This window comes from Cydia strobilella, chromosome 8 (genome assembly GCF_947568885.1).
Source record: "Cydia strobilella chromosome 8, ilCydStro3.1, whole genome shotgun sequence".
NCBI classification, from domain to species: Eukaryota; Metazoa; Arthropoda; class Insecta; order Lepidoptera; family Tortricidae; genus Cydia; species Cydia strobilella.
In genome coordinates this window covers 6,617,255-6,634,370 of record NC_086048.1, presented here as the reverse complement: position 1 = coordinate 6,634,370, position 17,116 = coordinate 6,617,255, and the positions used below count along the sequence as shown (strand labels likewise).

The 17,116-nt window shown below is 35.4% G+C and overlaps 2 protein-coding genes across 5 annotated transcripts in view; both read left to right on the top strand.

Moving 5' to 3' along the window:
* The window catches only part of LOC134743532 (serine protease nudel), a 335,679-nt gene that overhangs the window by 76,228 nt on the left and 242,335 nt on the right, over window positions 1-17,116 (top strand). The gene's annotated exons all lie outside the window — the stretch shown is intronic.
* The window catches only part of LOC134743534 (protein jim lovell-like), a 73,890-nt gene that overhangs the window by 15,268 nt on the left and 41,506 nt on the right, over window positions 1-17,116 (top strand). For 2 of the 4 annotated variants that reach the window (XM_063677024.1, XM_063677027.1), the window contains exon 1: window positions 15,436-15,607. The exons of the other annotated variants lie outside the window; for them this stretch is intronic. In XM_063677024.1, coding sequence (XP_063533094.1) covers window positions 15,451-15,607 — 157 coding nt within the window. In that variant the 5' untranslated portion in view covers window positions 15,436-15,450. Of the gene's footprint in view, window positions 1-15,435; window positions 15,608-17,116 lie in introns of those variants that run through there. 4 annotated transcript variants of the gene reach the window in all.

Sequence of the window (17,116 nt, the reverse complement as noted above, 5' to 3'; positions counted from 1 at the left end):
CCTTGAAAAGTGATACTAAATTGAAAATCTTTAGTGTTTCCATTTCCCCCGTGGACTGTTTCCAATTACCCATACGGTTTCGGGTAAAAAGGAACGGCAAGGTTTTTGTTTTCGCTTATTATTTTGTTAAAATTTGATAGACAGATAACCAAACTAAAGGCTAGCATAATGCTAATAGCATATAAATTATTCGGCTTATGACATTTTTATATCTTTTTAGAGCGTTTGAAGTTAAGTGTTCCCCATTCCCCCACTCTCCCCTACAGCTCCAAAAACGCTTGACGACAAGATGAGTAAAAGCGAGGCCATTACATAAACGGCAATTATGTTCGGGTTTTCTTATAGCCTTTTTTATATCAATAGAAGTAGAACGATTTTGCTATGGGATTATAAACTTTAATTCAATTTGTTAACACGTAGCGATGGTACTTACTCAGTCGGAGCATACTTAATACAATAGCAGACGCCGAAAAAAAATAAGTGAAAGAACGTTGACCTACTAGAATTTGCCCGTTTTTTGTGCCCTTATTAGAGTCCCGTACCCAAAGGGTAAAAACGGGATCCTATTACTAAGACTCCACTGTCCATCTGTCTGTCACCAGGCTGTATCTCATGAACCGTGATAGCTAGACAGTTGATATTTTCACAGGTGATGTATTTCTGTTGCCACCATAACAACAAATACTAAAAATTACGGAACCCTCGGTGAGCGAGTCCGACTCGCACTTGTCCGGTTTTGGGGAATACCTATGACTAGCGGTGTTACATTACGGAAATAGCATCCGACGGGCGACTGTACAAACAGAAACACTTGAGACCTAATAATATATCATTGTAATAAAGTTTAAAAAAGGTTAGTCGACAATGTGGAGCGTCGGTCAGAAGAAAAGACACGATTCGGCGATTGTGTTAATGAACCTGGTACTCACTAGGCCTTAACATTTAGGTACAAATAGTTTGTTTTTTAGTATATCTAGAGCAGGCCTAGCCAAAATGAGAATCGTTTGATAGAAAATGCTCATAGGAATAGGCTTAAAATTAAATAATGTATGGAGATAGTCACGTGACTTTTCGTAGCATCTGTCATTCCGATAAATTTTTTTATTCGTTTGGCGTTTGTCGATGTACGATTGTCAACGTGGCTAGGCCCCCTGATCACCCACCACACCATTGCACCGGACACGAGCTTTCTCGAGCCTTCTATTCACAAGAAGATATAATGGGTCCCCTGCGCGGTAGATAAAGTAAACAACCTTCCTTCCGTTATACGTGCACTAGTATATTTGTAGTACCTACATAATTATATAATACATATAAAACCCTTATTTTTCTTGTGAACTTTACGTAAAACACCAACAACAATTGATGGTCAAGACTGATCAAGGTCAGTCAGGCAGGAGTGAACAATAACTAACCAAAGAGGATATAATAGAATAGAGCGGTACTGTCATAGTAAATTTTGTAGCCACAGTAAATTCACTGCCATCTATCGACACACGATCAAAACTAAAAATGAATTTGTATAAAAATACCATAAAATGTATATGGATAATTTTTTTTTTTAATTCTCATTAATTATTTTTATATGATTTTGACCCATCTTCTTTCACTGATATGCGTTAAAATTGTTAAATAACAAACGAAACCTTCAACGCCATGTATTCGACAGTAGGCCAATAAAGGTAGTGGCGCCATCTGTTCGAAAATCAAATTTTCTTGATTTTCGAGGCACGTTTTTTCCTTGGACTGTATCACGACTGTATCCATTTATTACGGAGTTATATCTATCTTTGTAACTAACTAAGATGGAGACTATAGTGTAATAAATATTATGTATAGGTGTTAGACTATAGTCTTTATACATAGATAATATATTTATAGTATAAATTGTATACTTATCAAGAACCAACAAGGCACATAGCTATACTTACGAGTAACTACCAAAAACTTCATTTTAGTCGTTTACGCGTCTATGTCTTGTACAAAAAGACGATTTTATGAATCTAGAAATTAAAACAAAGAGGTTTAGAGTACTAATTGGCCGTTAGGTAGACGGGTTTGTCGTGCCAGGAAAAAATAACGTAAGTCTAAAACTTTGTGGCCAGGTAGGTTTTTCCAGTTTTTTGTTAGTCTGCTAATCTCAAACGTAACATAAACAAAAATACAAATGCTATGTAGAGATGTATGTAAATTTATTCAATCTTAATTCAATCAAATATACCTACAGGCGTTAAATAGAACTCTCAATAAAAAACGTACTTACTAAAAATAAATACTTCTGTAAGTTTAATATCTGGGAACAAAAAATTGCAACTTTTCTTAGAACTTGATTTTCGCGGACTTGCCTTGCCTTATTTTTTGAACATTTAAGTACTAATGAAATAAAACTATGAAAACGGATTATATCGCGTATATTGAATTTATAATACATCCCGACGTTTCGAACTCTATACAGCGTTCGTGGTCAACGGGTGACGGGTCACGAGTAACTATCGCGGTAACCGAAGACAATATTATTTAAGTACTATATATTATATGTATATCTTACAGCATGAAGAAAAAAAGCTCACGCTAGACCGGGCCGGAGCTTCCGGTGCTTCGTTTTCTATGGAAAGCACCACGTGATCACCGATCAGCCGTCATAGAAAATAACATGTCGGACGCTTCGGCTCGGGCCCGGCCCGGTCTAGCGTGAGTCATCCTTTATGCATATAAAAAGGTGGATTCATAAAAAAAAAACTAATATTTGTTAATAAAAAAAAAAAACTGCGCGTCTCCGTTTTATCCTACTTAAGTTTTAAATTTTCGTACCTATTGTTTGCATGTAGGTGTGTATCAACATGTCAAATATACATTGATATATCGCGCTGTATCGGCACAACACACATAAATTGATATTTTCGACTTGTCATATGGAAAACATGCTTTGAAAACAATAATTTTAAATTTAATGCATCGATGTTGAAGTTGGATAGGCGTCACCTCGTGCAAAAATCAACGTGGGCGCAACATTATGCTTTTCGCTAGAAAATACGATATTCAGTGTGTAAATCTAGTATTTGATTTGATTATGAATTTTTATTCATGCTTTTGTCTTCAGAGATAAACAATTGTGTTAAATAACGATATATGGAGCACGATTCAATTAAAGATTTTAATATTAAACATAAAAGAGCGCATTTACACCAAAAGCCATGCCAGGATAAGCTAAGTGAATCTGCCCCCAGCGAGTTCTGGCTTGTAATTTTTTTTGAGACTGTGGCTTTCTATTAGTAACAAGTATGCAAAATTTCAGTCCCCAAAACTTTATATTTATTTTTTCCCTAGCTATTTTGACGTGTGTCACGTATACATATTGTGTATATAGTGAAGCCAATTATAGGATATATGGCTGTACAAAAAAATGTCAGCGACACCTCCATGTTTTTCAAAAACAATAAATTTTGGGGGTTCCCAATACTTAGAACTGAAACTCAATTTTTTTTTTCATCAAACCCATACGTGTGGGGTACCTGTGGATAGGTCTTCAAAAATGATACTGAGGTTTCTAATATCATATTTTTTTCGCACTTGGCCGGTTTTTTTTTATTGAAAACATCACTATACATTTTATACCCGCTCGCTAAAACTAATCCATTAAAAATTCTTTAGAGAAACGTGCATGTTCATAATAAACACTGGCCACTTATAAAAAATGATATATGTATATATTTATATTTATTAATACGTTCATTCTGTGCCGGTTATTCAAATTAACTTCGTATATGGCATATCTTAATTAATAACCAACAACAAAATGGATTTTGCTACGTTTTAACGTACATATAATAAACACTACTAAGATAAACAAGTACCTAGTCCACGGCATATCTGCAAGTAGTCAGCGATGTAATATTTGCGCAAAACATATGATTAAACTCAAGGGCAAAATGAAAATATTATTAACATTAATTGACATTCCTTTTTTTAATATTTACCAAATTCTTTGAACATTGGTTTCGTCGTTCGTTGATAATATTTTCATTTTGCCCTTGAGTTTAATCATATGTTTAGCGCAAATATTACATCGCTGATTACTTGCAGATATGCTGTGGACTAGGTACTTGTTTATCTTATACGTAATTATTGCAATAGACGTCACTTAAATATCATATTATATGTACGTTAAAACGTAGCAAAATCCATTTTGTTGTTAGTTATTAATTAAGATATGCGATATCCGAAGTTAATTTGAATAATTTTGCTCTGCGAGAACGAATTAAGAATTAGATAATCTGCATGAGAATTATTAATGTTGTTACGATCTGTGATTGCGGAGCACATTGCTCATAGTCATTGCTCATTGGTCGTACATTGAGGGTGGGATATTGATTTGCCACTACGTACTTTCTTCTACGTTCTCCAACAAGGTGTGCTGCTGATCGGGACAATGTCCCAAATAGTTGAATTGGGACACCATACGACAGGAAGTTAGGGCTTTGAACCAGCACTGAACATCTTTCAGTTGATATTGTAAATAGCGCGACAACGCAAGGAGCAAAACAATTGTTAATCTAATGAACCCGAACTTAGACAAAGCTACTGCAGTGGCCATACGGATGACGGATGTAACCTTTATCGGAAAGTAATGATTATGAACTTGGCCGACTAGCCGACTAATCAGCCATCCGAGCGACGATTAGTCGGCTAGTCGGCCAAAACCCTAGTCGGTACATCACAATTTTTTTTATTAGTGGCTAATGTTTATTATGAACATGCACGTTTATCTTAAGAGTTTTTGATCGATTAATAGAATATGCATAGTGCTGTATTCAATAAAAATAAAACAGCTTGTTCTACCACAGATACAATTAAGTAAATACATTAATTTTGTAGCTTAAATATTTGGTGAAAACTTGGAGGTGTCGCTGACGTGAAAGTACTTTAAAAATAATAATAAATAAGTTTTTTTTGTACAGCAATATATACGTGACGCACGTCAAAATCGGCTAACTAGAAAAAAAAATGACTTCAATATTTTATATTATCATAATATTTGTTTTTTATTTATTTACAAAAACTAGTTTGGGGGGTTGAAATTTTGCATGCTCGTTACTAATAGAAAGCCACATCATCAAAAAAAACCGGCCAAGTGCGAGTCGGACTCGCGCACCGAGGGTTCCGTACTTTTTTAGTATTTGTTGTTATTGCGGCAACAGATAATATACATCATCTGTGAAAATGTCAACTGTCTAGCTATCACGGTTCATGAGATACAGGCTGGTGACAGACAGACGGAGAGCGAAGTCTTAGTAATAGGGTCCCGTTTTTACCCTTTGGGTACGGAACCCTAAAAATTACAAGCGAAAACTCGCTGGGAACAGATTCACTTAGCTTATCATCTCTGCATCATCATCATCTGGCATGGCCTTTAATTTTTAGTTCTAGGGAATAAAATGGCTGTGACAGGGCTAGTCCTACGGGTAGATGAACATGACGAAACTATAACAGTTCCTGTTTAGCCATTATGATCATCGAATTCTTAAAAACCGGCCAAGTGCGAGTCGGACTCGCGCGCGTAGGGTTCCGTAGTACCATTAATACACAATGTTATGCGGGCTGGGCTGGAGACACGTTCCCCCTTCTCGTCTCACTCTTACTCGTCTCGTCTCGCCGTTCTCCGATTGGGTCGGAGCGGTGCCAAGACTCTCGGCGAGAGGGTCTCGATGAGTGTGTAGTGTGCACTGTACAGCCGGCGTTAGTTACGAGATAAAGACCTGTAGGGACACAGGCATCTCTTTCCCTCAAACAAATGGATACGATAGAGTACATCTCTAAATTCCCTAAAAATAATCAAAATAAATAAATACTGAAAGTGTCTAATTCAATCTGAATTTAGCATTATATATTTGAGGTACAACTGGCTCCCCATTTTTATTGTTATTTTGCTTTCATTCTTTGGGTCTTTTTTGGTACTGAAGTCTTTTTGTTTTGATATTGCGATACTTAGTCTACCTACAGTCTTACAACGACACAACATGGTGTTACAAAGGGTTGCTGTACTTTATTGTAGATATTAGGTTGGGAGTACTTGGGAGTTATGATTTTGATTATTAATGGACATCATAAGGCGGCATTGCATCTACAGCACGACTATACATTTACGGTTTGACGTCCTTGAAGCCCAAAAGTGTATAAAGTTATCACAATTCTGATTGCATTGACCTTCACGAACTAATCTTCCTCAACCAGCACCGGCGGATTTAATCGTTGTAGCTGGGCTTAATCAGAAACGGAAAACTGCAATGTACTTTTATGTTGCGTTGTGCGTTATCACCAAGTGAGATATGCTTTGAAATGTAATATTAATAATGATTATAAGGTATATATTTTAAATCTTAATATATAAATGGAAATAAATGAAGTTCTAAAAACGGACCATCACTTGAATGACTTATGTGATATTCAGCAAACGAGCAGACGAGCCGCCTGATGGGAAGCAGTCATCGTCGCCCATGGACGTAAGCAACATCACAGGAGCCACTTAAGCATTGCCGACCCTTGAGAACCCTAAATACCCGACTTCCTTAAATTATTAGCAATAAAAATATATTAATAACAATATTAATGAGTATTGAATGGAAACATATTTAGCAGGTAGTAAGGTAAACTCGAAAGGCTTTTGAGGAATTTTATAGTTAATACATAGGTATTAACTATAAAATTATATGACTGGACTAAAAATATTCTTGGAAACTGACAAATAAAACGAGCTTTTAAAAAAAAATGTAATATCTAATTACGATACAATAGGGTATTTGACTACTAGTCAAATCAGTTTCTTTTTTCGAACTGTCAAAACGATTTTTCTACTATGGAATTTATATGAAACACTAGCATGTGACCTCACAATCAAATTACCTACTCTATAGTTTAATACGGGTTTTATAATAGAAATTGTGTCTAAAAATAACTGCTGTCTATTTTTCTCTATTATTCTTTTGGTGCTTTATTTCATGCATAGTGTAAAATAATTTATTTTAAATACAGTCAAATACAATAGCAGATACAAAACAATGATATTTTATAACTATTAGTAATAATATAATTGATACATAATACACATTATAGATAACCAAGTATTTTAATTCATCTACTGTATTTTTTTAAAGTATTTACTAACCAAGGTTTTGACATATGTGTACTAACAAAAATATAGATTTTTATTAATCTGAAATAAATATTATTCATTCATTTATCCATTCCTTAAGTAACTATTAGAACATTTTGTCGGTCCGTTTTCACCATAACCAAGCACCATAACTGTTGATGCATATTTAATTATAATTGGCCAATTGAAATTGATATCGTATTTATCGCCACCGAATCGGCTAGCCTGTTTGTTGTTGGCAAATTTAATGTAGCCCTCCAGTTCCTAGCAACAGCTCCTTCCCTGGTTCAGGCCCAGCAGAAAGATACTATAAGTATACTCCCAATCACCCATGATAACTCTTAACTTGTTAACACCAGTCATGTTGTTTCAGTCTTGTTTACCTTAACTTTATTACATAATACTGGAAGTGAATTAAAAATTTGAAAAATCCCCTACGCCGTATGCCAACTAAATCCATTTTATACCAAAAATGCCTTACATCATTTTGGAAAAGAGCTAAAAAAAAACATAAACGAAACGAAAAACATAGCTAAGAACCACCGCAAGAAAACTCGCTTTCACGTAAAAACCGCATCTAAATCGGCCCATCCGTTGGAGAGCTACGACAGACAGACATACAGACAGAAATTGGCGTCAAATACATAACACCCCTCTTTTCGCGTCGGGGGTTATAAAGAGAACTTTTACGACACCAGCAATTCGAAAATTATTTATACTTTTAGCGAGAATGACATGCACAATTGCTAATCACGATCTCACAAAGGATGCGTAAGATTTTTTTGTTACTTTTTTGTTCGTCTTGCCGAAACATCAACTGGAGGAAAAAAACGGATATCTAACTCGATGGTAAGCAGTACCTGAGATGTGAGAGGGTGAATAAAATCAAAGACCTATATGTAACTCCGTATAATATGAATGCAGTCTAAGGAAAAAACGTGCCTCGGAAAATAAAGAAAATTTGATTCTCGCACAGATAGCGCTACCACCAATACCAACCTTTGGCCTATTCTCGGCTAGATGGCGTTGATGGTTTCTGAAGTAAGTTAAAACTGATGGGTAGATAATTAATCATTATGAAATTAACATTGAGCCATGTTTCATTAAAGTCACAAGGGCTGGTCAATAGTGTTAATTCCGGTTGTTCATCTAATGAAATAGATTTCTATAGTCACAAATGAACTCGTGTACTGTTCGCAAACAGAGGACCCATATTCGATTTAATTTTATGGTAGCTCGGAACAGTGCCGCTCGTAAAAACACGCGATATGATATGATTGATGAAGTACCAAGCTTTTGAAGTTTAAAGTGTCTACTGTGGCTAGTCGTCATGTTGTCCTGTTTGCAATTTTTCGAGTTTCCCTAAAAAATCATATCATATCACGTCAGCTGTCAAAAACCAAAATCGAATATAGCTTCTAGTTGAATTGTATATGGTATGTGGACATACATTTTGGTATTTATTTCTCTAGTTCATACTGTTAGTTCATCGTTCAGCGTTCTAGCCTGCATAACAATTTATCAGATAATATACGGACCTACGACGCTATGCCTACTCCGGCGTCATCTGAATTTATTAAATTTTCGTCTACTGTAGATAAGGTCGCAGACGGATGTCCAATATACGTTCGTATGGAAGGAGGCAACTGTTCAAAGATATCAATGTCCAGAATCAAGAGGGCTTAAGCGTGTTCGTAGGTGCATTGCAGATAAGTCTTTAGGTTCCGCCGAGCTGTAAGTACGGCGTGTACGCATTACTTTGCACGACCTTGATCTCCACGCAGCGCGCTCGGAGTTGCGCGTGTAACTCGTAATATTAGCACCGCCGCGCATGCGAACTGCATCCTCTATAGAATAAGGCGGTGCGTACACTAGATCCGGATGTTGCGGCTGAAAATAGCGCTCGTAGGCAATATCGCGTTCTCGGAGTAAAGTAAAATAAAATTCAATAGAAATCTCTATACTCTATAATTTTATTGTTTGCAATACTCTATAATAATTGTTAACGGAAAAGAAACTATATGTGTAATCTAGTTAAATATATTTTTTAAGAAAGAAAAACCGACTTCAATGGGAGATTCCGCTAAAAAGTTCACTTATTGTTGATGGTGCAAACTTAGATTCCAGGCAATGAAATGAAAAAGACATCATCTTTTGCCTAATTATGTAGAAAAGGAGGTAAAACCACCCACTTTTCTAGTAGCATTTCGTTTTTGTAAGGGTCGCAGTTCTGCTCTAACCTAACCTACTTTTCTGATAGCAGTTCTGTTCTGTGAGAATCGTAGTTCAAAACCCACCCACCTAACCCACTTTTCTAGTAGCATTTCCGGGTCCGGATCCGAGTCCGGGTCCGTGTCCGGCTGTCCGGGTCCAAGTTTGGGTCAGAGTTCGGTTCGGGTCCGGGTCCGAGTTGGGGTCCATGTCCAGACCCGGGTCCGGGTCCGAGTCCGGATCCAAGTTTCTCCGGTCCATAAGGAAGAGAACAAATCGCCAAAAGTGAACTATGTGTCATTGAAGAGTTCCATTCTGATCATCATCAGCAGTTCCACTTCATCAAATGACACTTTTTTTTAATGTAAATGCTGGATTTGTTGATGAAAATACAAAAATCACTATATGTATGCCTTTTACATTTGAGGAGTTGCCTCGGTTCCTCGTGGGTCTCATCATCAGAACTCGAGCTTGACAAAAATGTTTTTTGAAAACCTAACTTGCTCAACAAACATAACGAAGAGGACAAATCGCCAAACGTGAACTATGCGTCATTGAAGAGTTCCGTTCTGATCATCATCAGCAGTTCCACTTCATCAAATGTCACTTTTTTAAATGTAAGTACTTGATTTGTTGATTAAATTACTAAAATCACTATATGTATGCCTTTAACATTTGAGGAATTACCTCGATTCCTCATGGATCCCATCATCAGAACTGCTTTTTGATAAAAACGGGACCAATCTGTATGTATATACTTACAATCAAAAAAAGAATTTTCAAAATCGGTCCAGAAATGACGGAGTTATGGAGTAACAAACATAAAAAAAAGAAAAGAAAAAAAAACATACAACCGAATTGAGAACCTCCTCCTTTGAAATCTTGAAGTGGGTTAATAATTAATGAAAATGTGAGGTAAAATATAGGTATAAGCGAAAGTGCAAATAACAAGTTTTGTATCAACAACTAAATTAGCAAAAGTAAATAAACCTAGGGTTAAAAGAGATATCTCTTCTATACAATCTTTGGGTTGCAAATGAATTTCATCAATGACCAGACCGAGCAGATGGCGAATGGTCGCTGGTACAGCATGAGTGGTGACTACCTACCAGAAAACAGCGCGGAAAGGCCCTCAATAGGGTTCATCAAAGAAGAACAAAGGGAAAGTCGTTGAAAAGGTCCTTGGGCTTTTGTCCAGCAGTGAACGTATTTCGGCATATTATATTATGATAATGGTAAACGGGGTAATTGCACGACTACATTATTATAAAAATGTATGAAGTGTTATATTATTCTTATTTTGAATTATGTGACAGTTAGGTGGGTGTAATCGAAGACATTCGCTATACCTATTTCATCAATAATAATAATCATTTTGATTTCAAAAAAAAATTTTTTTTTTTAATTTTCGGCATGGCAAAACCGGTTTTATTAGATACAAATTTTATAGGAACAACTACTTTAAATAGCTTCCTTATCCTTCTCAAGAGGTCCTCGTTTAGATTATTTATGATGAGTGGTTTCCTTAATATTTTGACTATTGAGCTAATATCAGATGTTATACTCTGGCACAGCGACCTTGTCATTAGAATAAGGCGGTAAATTAAAAAAAAAATTGGCTCGAAGAGTTGACTTCCCATAGAAAACTTTAATTTCGCGCCTTTTTCTACTGACAAGTAAGGTGTCTTTCACTATACATTCTGTTGAATCCGATCTGACTTTTAAGACAGAACTTAAATTGTTTATGTAAGTAAATGTGACGTTCTCAATCAAAAGGTACCACTTTGTCGCTTACTATAAAGAATAAATTTGCTTGTATCTTTAAGTATATGAATAACCTGTCAGTACGTCCTTATGGCAAGCGACAATTACCTTTTGATTGAGAACGATATAAATAATGTATTTATTTTGTAGGTGTTTCTAGACGATCTATGGACAGGTAAAAATCTAAAAATTTTTAGCTTTGGGGTAGCTTCGTACACCTACTACAGGAGCACATTCGTATTACAAATAAACTGTACGAATGTACCTACCTCAATTACCAAAATCTCCAAAAATATTAGGGAGTCTAAAAGCTGAAAGATACTAGGATCCACGATTTATAGATTAAAGAAAATATGACGTCGGCAAAAGATGTTTTGGAAGGAATATTTTCTTACAAAAACCTGTCTGTAGCATGTAACGTTTTGTAATTGTAAGAAAAGTATGTTTTTATTGGAGAAAGGTTTTAAGGTTTAATTTATTACATCATTGCTCTATTCAGGGCCAATCAAAACGATAAACTTATTTTAATAATTATTTTGATGTAGTCTAAATAATGTTCCCTTACCTATGTACGAATGTACCCCCCTAGGTGGGGTATATTCATACATTCGAGAGCTTCTGTTAAAATCAATTCATTCATTTAATATAAACGTTATAGATTTCTAACTTGTCGAGGAAGCGGAATGTACGCAGAATGTTATAATAACTAATTGAGCAATATATATATATATATATCTTTAAAGACGAATTTATGAAAAATCTAAATCTAAAAAATGTCTGAAGTGTGCCCATCTTCCCCTATCGTTGATAATTTTAAAAATGTTTACGTTTGTGTATCGAAGTCAAATGGGAATATTTTGAAGCAGACGTTTTATTTCAGTTAAATGATTATAGTTTGTGTGTTATAATTATAATTATTAATTGATAATTAAAAAGTGTGTTAATTATTAATCGCTTTTTGTAAAAGACATTTAAGTAAGAAAAAAATGTGTCTTACTTGACAGCCATCAAATGAAGCAACAACATCTGTCATGTCTGTCACGTTCTAACCAGTATGTAAGTGCGAAAGTGACGCATGACATGATAGGTGACAAAAATGCGACCATGATACAGCCGCTGGACGACACTCGTGCCGCGTATGGTTTTGTGTAATCTCAAGTGGTGTAATTCGCCTTTAAGGGGCCCACTGACTATCAGTCCGCCGGACGATATCGGCCTGTCAGTTGTTCGGAACTGTCATTTTTTTCCCCTCACTAGCTCGGAAAGCCGTCTTTTATCCTTTTAAACAAGCGGGGAAAAACGCATTTTATCCACTAGCGGGGAAAGTAATTTGACCTTGAATGGAGCATGTTTAAGTAGCTTGACAGATAACAAAACGTAAAACGCTCATAATAATGGTTCGTTCGATATTAATTATCATTAAATAAATGGTTTGAGAATCTAATAAAAAATACCAAATTTAGCTTTATTTAATAATTTTAAGTCATAAACCTTAAAAATCCATAAGAAACGTTAGATTTTTTATAATGATGTTGAATATAATTCTGAACGCACAAGTTGAGTCGATGCAATTTCAAAACGCATCGTTGACATTTCATACGTTAGAACAGAAATGTCAACATTGTCATCAAAATTTTTACTTAAAAACACTTCTCACCGACTCACGTAAAAATCAGAATTTCCAGTGTTTTCTGTTATAATATCGTACAAAAATAAGTGATTCCAGTGATGAAGATGATCTAACGCCTGTGGATGTTGCACTTTCCTCGCTATAGTGAGGGGAAAAGTTTTATGTTACACACGGGTGCAAATGTATTTTACTTCTTGTGTGTTGAAACACTCGCTACGCTCAGGATTCTACTTTAGAACCACTCGCTTCGCTCGTGGTTCAACTATAGAATCCTTTCGCTTGCTCCTATTTCAATTCCACACTCGCGGGTAAAATACAACTTTGCAACCTTGTATAACAAATAACTATTTTCTAACTGACAGGCCCGTCCACTACAGACTATCGTCCGGCGGACTGATAGTCAGTGGGCCCCTTTATTCGCCGGTCTGTCTTTATCAGATGATTCCCTGCATACTTATTCTTGATTCCAACGTGAAACGGATGTGTATGTTTAAATCATTAATAGTTTTACATGAAATATAATTACTGTGACTTTATCCCTTATCGCTCTCGATGATGAATTAAATACAATGACAATAGAGATAATCTCCTAAATCAAAATAATAAATTGTCATTTACGGTTTAATATACTGAAAGAGTTATTTCTTTATTATTTATTACGTTATTATCAGAGAAATGAGTCAAAACTGTTCAGTAAAAAGTGACGTAGACATTTAAGAAATATTAAATTATTACTTACGTATATTATCAAGATAAGGTTAATACGAAATATCAAAGATACAAAATAGTGACGAGCGTCGCTGGACGCCTAGACGCAATTAAAAATCGTCTATACTGTATAATAAAAAGATAGAGGAGAAGAGATAATTATAAAAAAAAGTGTCGTAAAGTGACTAAAAATAAATAAATTTATTTCCCAATTTGATGGACCTGAAATTTGAAATGATAATGTGAAAATTGGATGTGAATGCAATGAATTGCACAAGTTGGCGACATAGTTAATAATGTGATTAAGTTAGAGTCGGACTCGCGCACGAAGGGTTCCGTACCATTACGAAAAAAAACAGAAATAAAATCACGTTTGTTGTATGGGAGCCCCACTGAAATATTTATATTATTCTGTTTTTATATTATAGCGGCAACGGAAATACATCATCTGTGAAAATTTCAACTGTCTAGCTATCACGGTTCATGAGATACAGCCTGGTGACAGACGGACAGACGGACAGCGGAGTCTTTTTTAACTACGGTATCTAAAGCTACATAACTACGTTTGTATGGAGAACCAAACTTGCTGCGGACTCTTAAGGTGGTAGTTACTTTATGGGTTTCAATATCAAGAAAACGCAAATAGGTAGGTAAAAATTTACATAAATAATAAAATATACATTAACATTGACATTAATAAATTGTAGTTTTGAATTTATCAAATAATAATGTTCTGACGATCATAATACAAATTCGTGTAGATTAGTCTAGGATGATTTATATTGTAATTTTATATTATGAGAATAAATATCTAAATCTAAATATATACAATGACTTCATTAGAGTAATTGACCCTTATTAATTTATGAAATGATTATTCGAAATTAACACATACATTGCTGTTTATGGTAGCCACATAATATACAATGTCGAGAGTTGGAGACCCATGATTGAAAAAATATCCTACGTATCACTACATAATTATAAAACAAAGTCGCTTTCCGCTATCTGTCCCTACGTATGCTTAGATTTTTAAAACTACGCAACGGATTTTGATGCGGTTTTTTTAATAGATCGAGAGGAAAGTTTATAGGTATAATTTGTAAATTATGTAAATTAGTTGAACTACCCGTGCGAAGCCGGGGCGGGTCGCTAGTTAAAAATAATTAAATAGTTATTTAAACAATAATTGTATAATGATTACCTACTAATCACCATGGCCTCGTCCTTTAATCGAGACACTCCTAGTATGTCCACTCCTTTAAACGCAATAGCTTGACAATTGTGCAGCGAAGGTCACACACGAGATCAGCTGACGCCATATTGACTATGTGGTTTAATCTACAAGTGTAATCGCCGCGTTAAAACATTTAAAAAAAAGTTAACTGACAGTAAAGTGTACCATAAAATTACTGCGTTATCGTATAAATGTTATACGTTCAATGAATTAAAGTTACCTTTGTTTACGTGACTTCATGTCTTCTCAATCATATTTTTACAAAAAAAAAATGCCTGAAACAAACCGTTTTTAAACACTTCCTATTGCAGGATATCAGTGTATACCCAGGTCTGGCTAGACGGTATGATAACACTCTAGTTTTAATGACATTGTAAACAGTGTTCGTCATCACAAACTGTCAATATTTATTTTAAATTGGCATGTATGTATCATGTTAATGAATTTGACGTCAAGATAAAGTTTCAAAACTTTAACTAACCCCGAACTTTTAAAATATAGTTTACTGCTTTAGCATTCGATTAATATCAATTGGGTACTAGTACATACTGTACTAATAACTAAGTAGTCACCGCAGTAATGCTTGGACAGTCAAAAATATCGTGTTTCTTTTAATCTTTGTGTTAGGTACCCGTACAACATCCTAACAAAAGTCTAGCAAAAAAGGATAGGTCATATACATGCGGTCAAAAAAATTAAAAATAGAATTCGCGTCCGCCTATCAGCGCGGAGTGGGGCGCAGACGGCGCGATGACATCACACAGTGCAGTGCCGCGACCGCCAGCTATTACGCAACATACGCCCTTGATCTTGACTGCGTTTGCGCCGCCGAGCTCACGTATGGCACTCGCGACTGGCCTAGCTCCTTTTGAAGACGGTCGAGGACTTTCCTCTAAATACGCATGGTGTGAGTTGGTTTAGCTTTCGTATTGTGATTTTGAACCATTTTGAATGAAAACAGGACTTTGATGCGCATTTTCGCGAACCTGCGATTTTCACTGCGTTAAATTAATAAATCGACGTGTAGTTGGTTTGTTTAGCACGCACGATATAGGCCTAGTTTATTTTGAAGACGTCCAAGGACTCTCCAATGAATTGGTATGAGTTAGTTTAGCTGTTGTGTAATTACCTATCGTTTTCGCACCTATGTGAGCGAAACTGCGTAGGTATAGGTATATGTGCGGTAAACACAATGCGGTTGATGGTTCCCAATAATAGCGCCATGCAATGCATTCATGCATATCGCTGAATTTTCCGATACGTGTAATGAAAGTATTAATGCATAGTACCTAGTTGGTTTTGTAAACACAAAAAAATAATTTCATCTCTACTATTCGGAAAGTTCACCTTTCATTGGCCGGGTGGAAAATTGCATTTCCCATTTTTTTTTGTACTTCGAGCAACGGCTAACAGCCATAACCATGGCAATATTATTCAGATAAAAGCTCTCATATTATTAGCTTCCGCATTTTTAGACCAAGTATTATCGAAATTAAATGTCAATTGCATTGCATTATTTAAAAAAATATACTAGCTACTTGTATTTAATGTAAATGTATGAAATAAACAAAAAATATTTGTTAATAAATCAATATAAATGACGATGAATGTTTAAAATATTATCATTACATTACACTCATTTATTCCGTTTCACCTTTTTTAAGGCGTATACATTAAGGCCGTTTCAGACAAATCCCAATTTAAGATCGGATTGTCTATGCCCCATGGTTTTAGAACTTTTTTCCGATCAAAATGTAAATGGCGCCAATTCCAGTCCCTAATTCTCTTAACCGTCAAACTATTGTCTTGTGTCTGACTTTCCTCATAGTCGAAACGAAAAGTAGAGTGTTTAACTCGGGTAAAAGTACCTAACCATCTCACCCTCGAACTATTGAACTATCTCGGGTGATATGGTTCACTTTCCGCCCTTGGTTAATAATCTACTATTAGATACAGATAAAATGAAGAAACTCTAACGTGTCGTACGATATTGAATAAGTTGTGAGATAATAGCCTGTATATTGACAAACATACTTGTCTGTTTACGGCATATGTACCTATCTTGATAGCGAAAGTATTTACTTGCTGTACTGATAGTTAAATACAGTTAGTAACCGCTTTTTCATTGAAAATAGTGGTCATCCCAAGCTTGATAACGAAACAATAAATGTAAGATATTTTTATTAGACTAATGTGCAAGTTTCATAATTAGCATCATCGCTGTTTGCTTTAAAAAATGTCGTTTCTATTCTACATGGTAACCCCGACCCAATCTGATTCCAATAGAATTTTGCGTCACTCGTGGGCGTGGTCAGTAATTACCTATGTACACACAAATGGTGTTTCCAAATAGTGTAGATTCCATCACGATTTTCAGATCCTGTACTCGCTGGGATTCCCCATGAATCTAGTATAA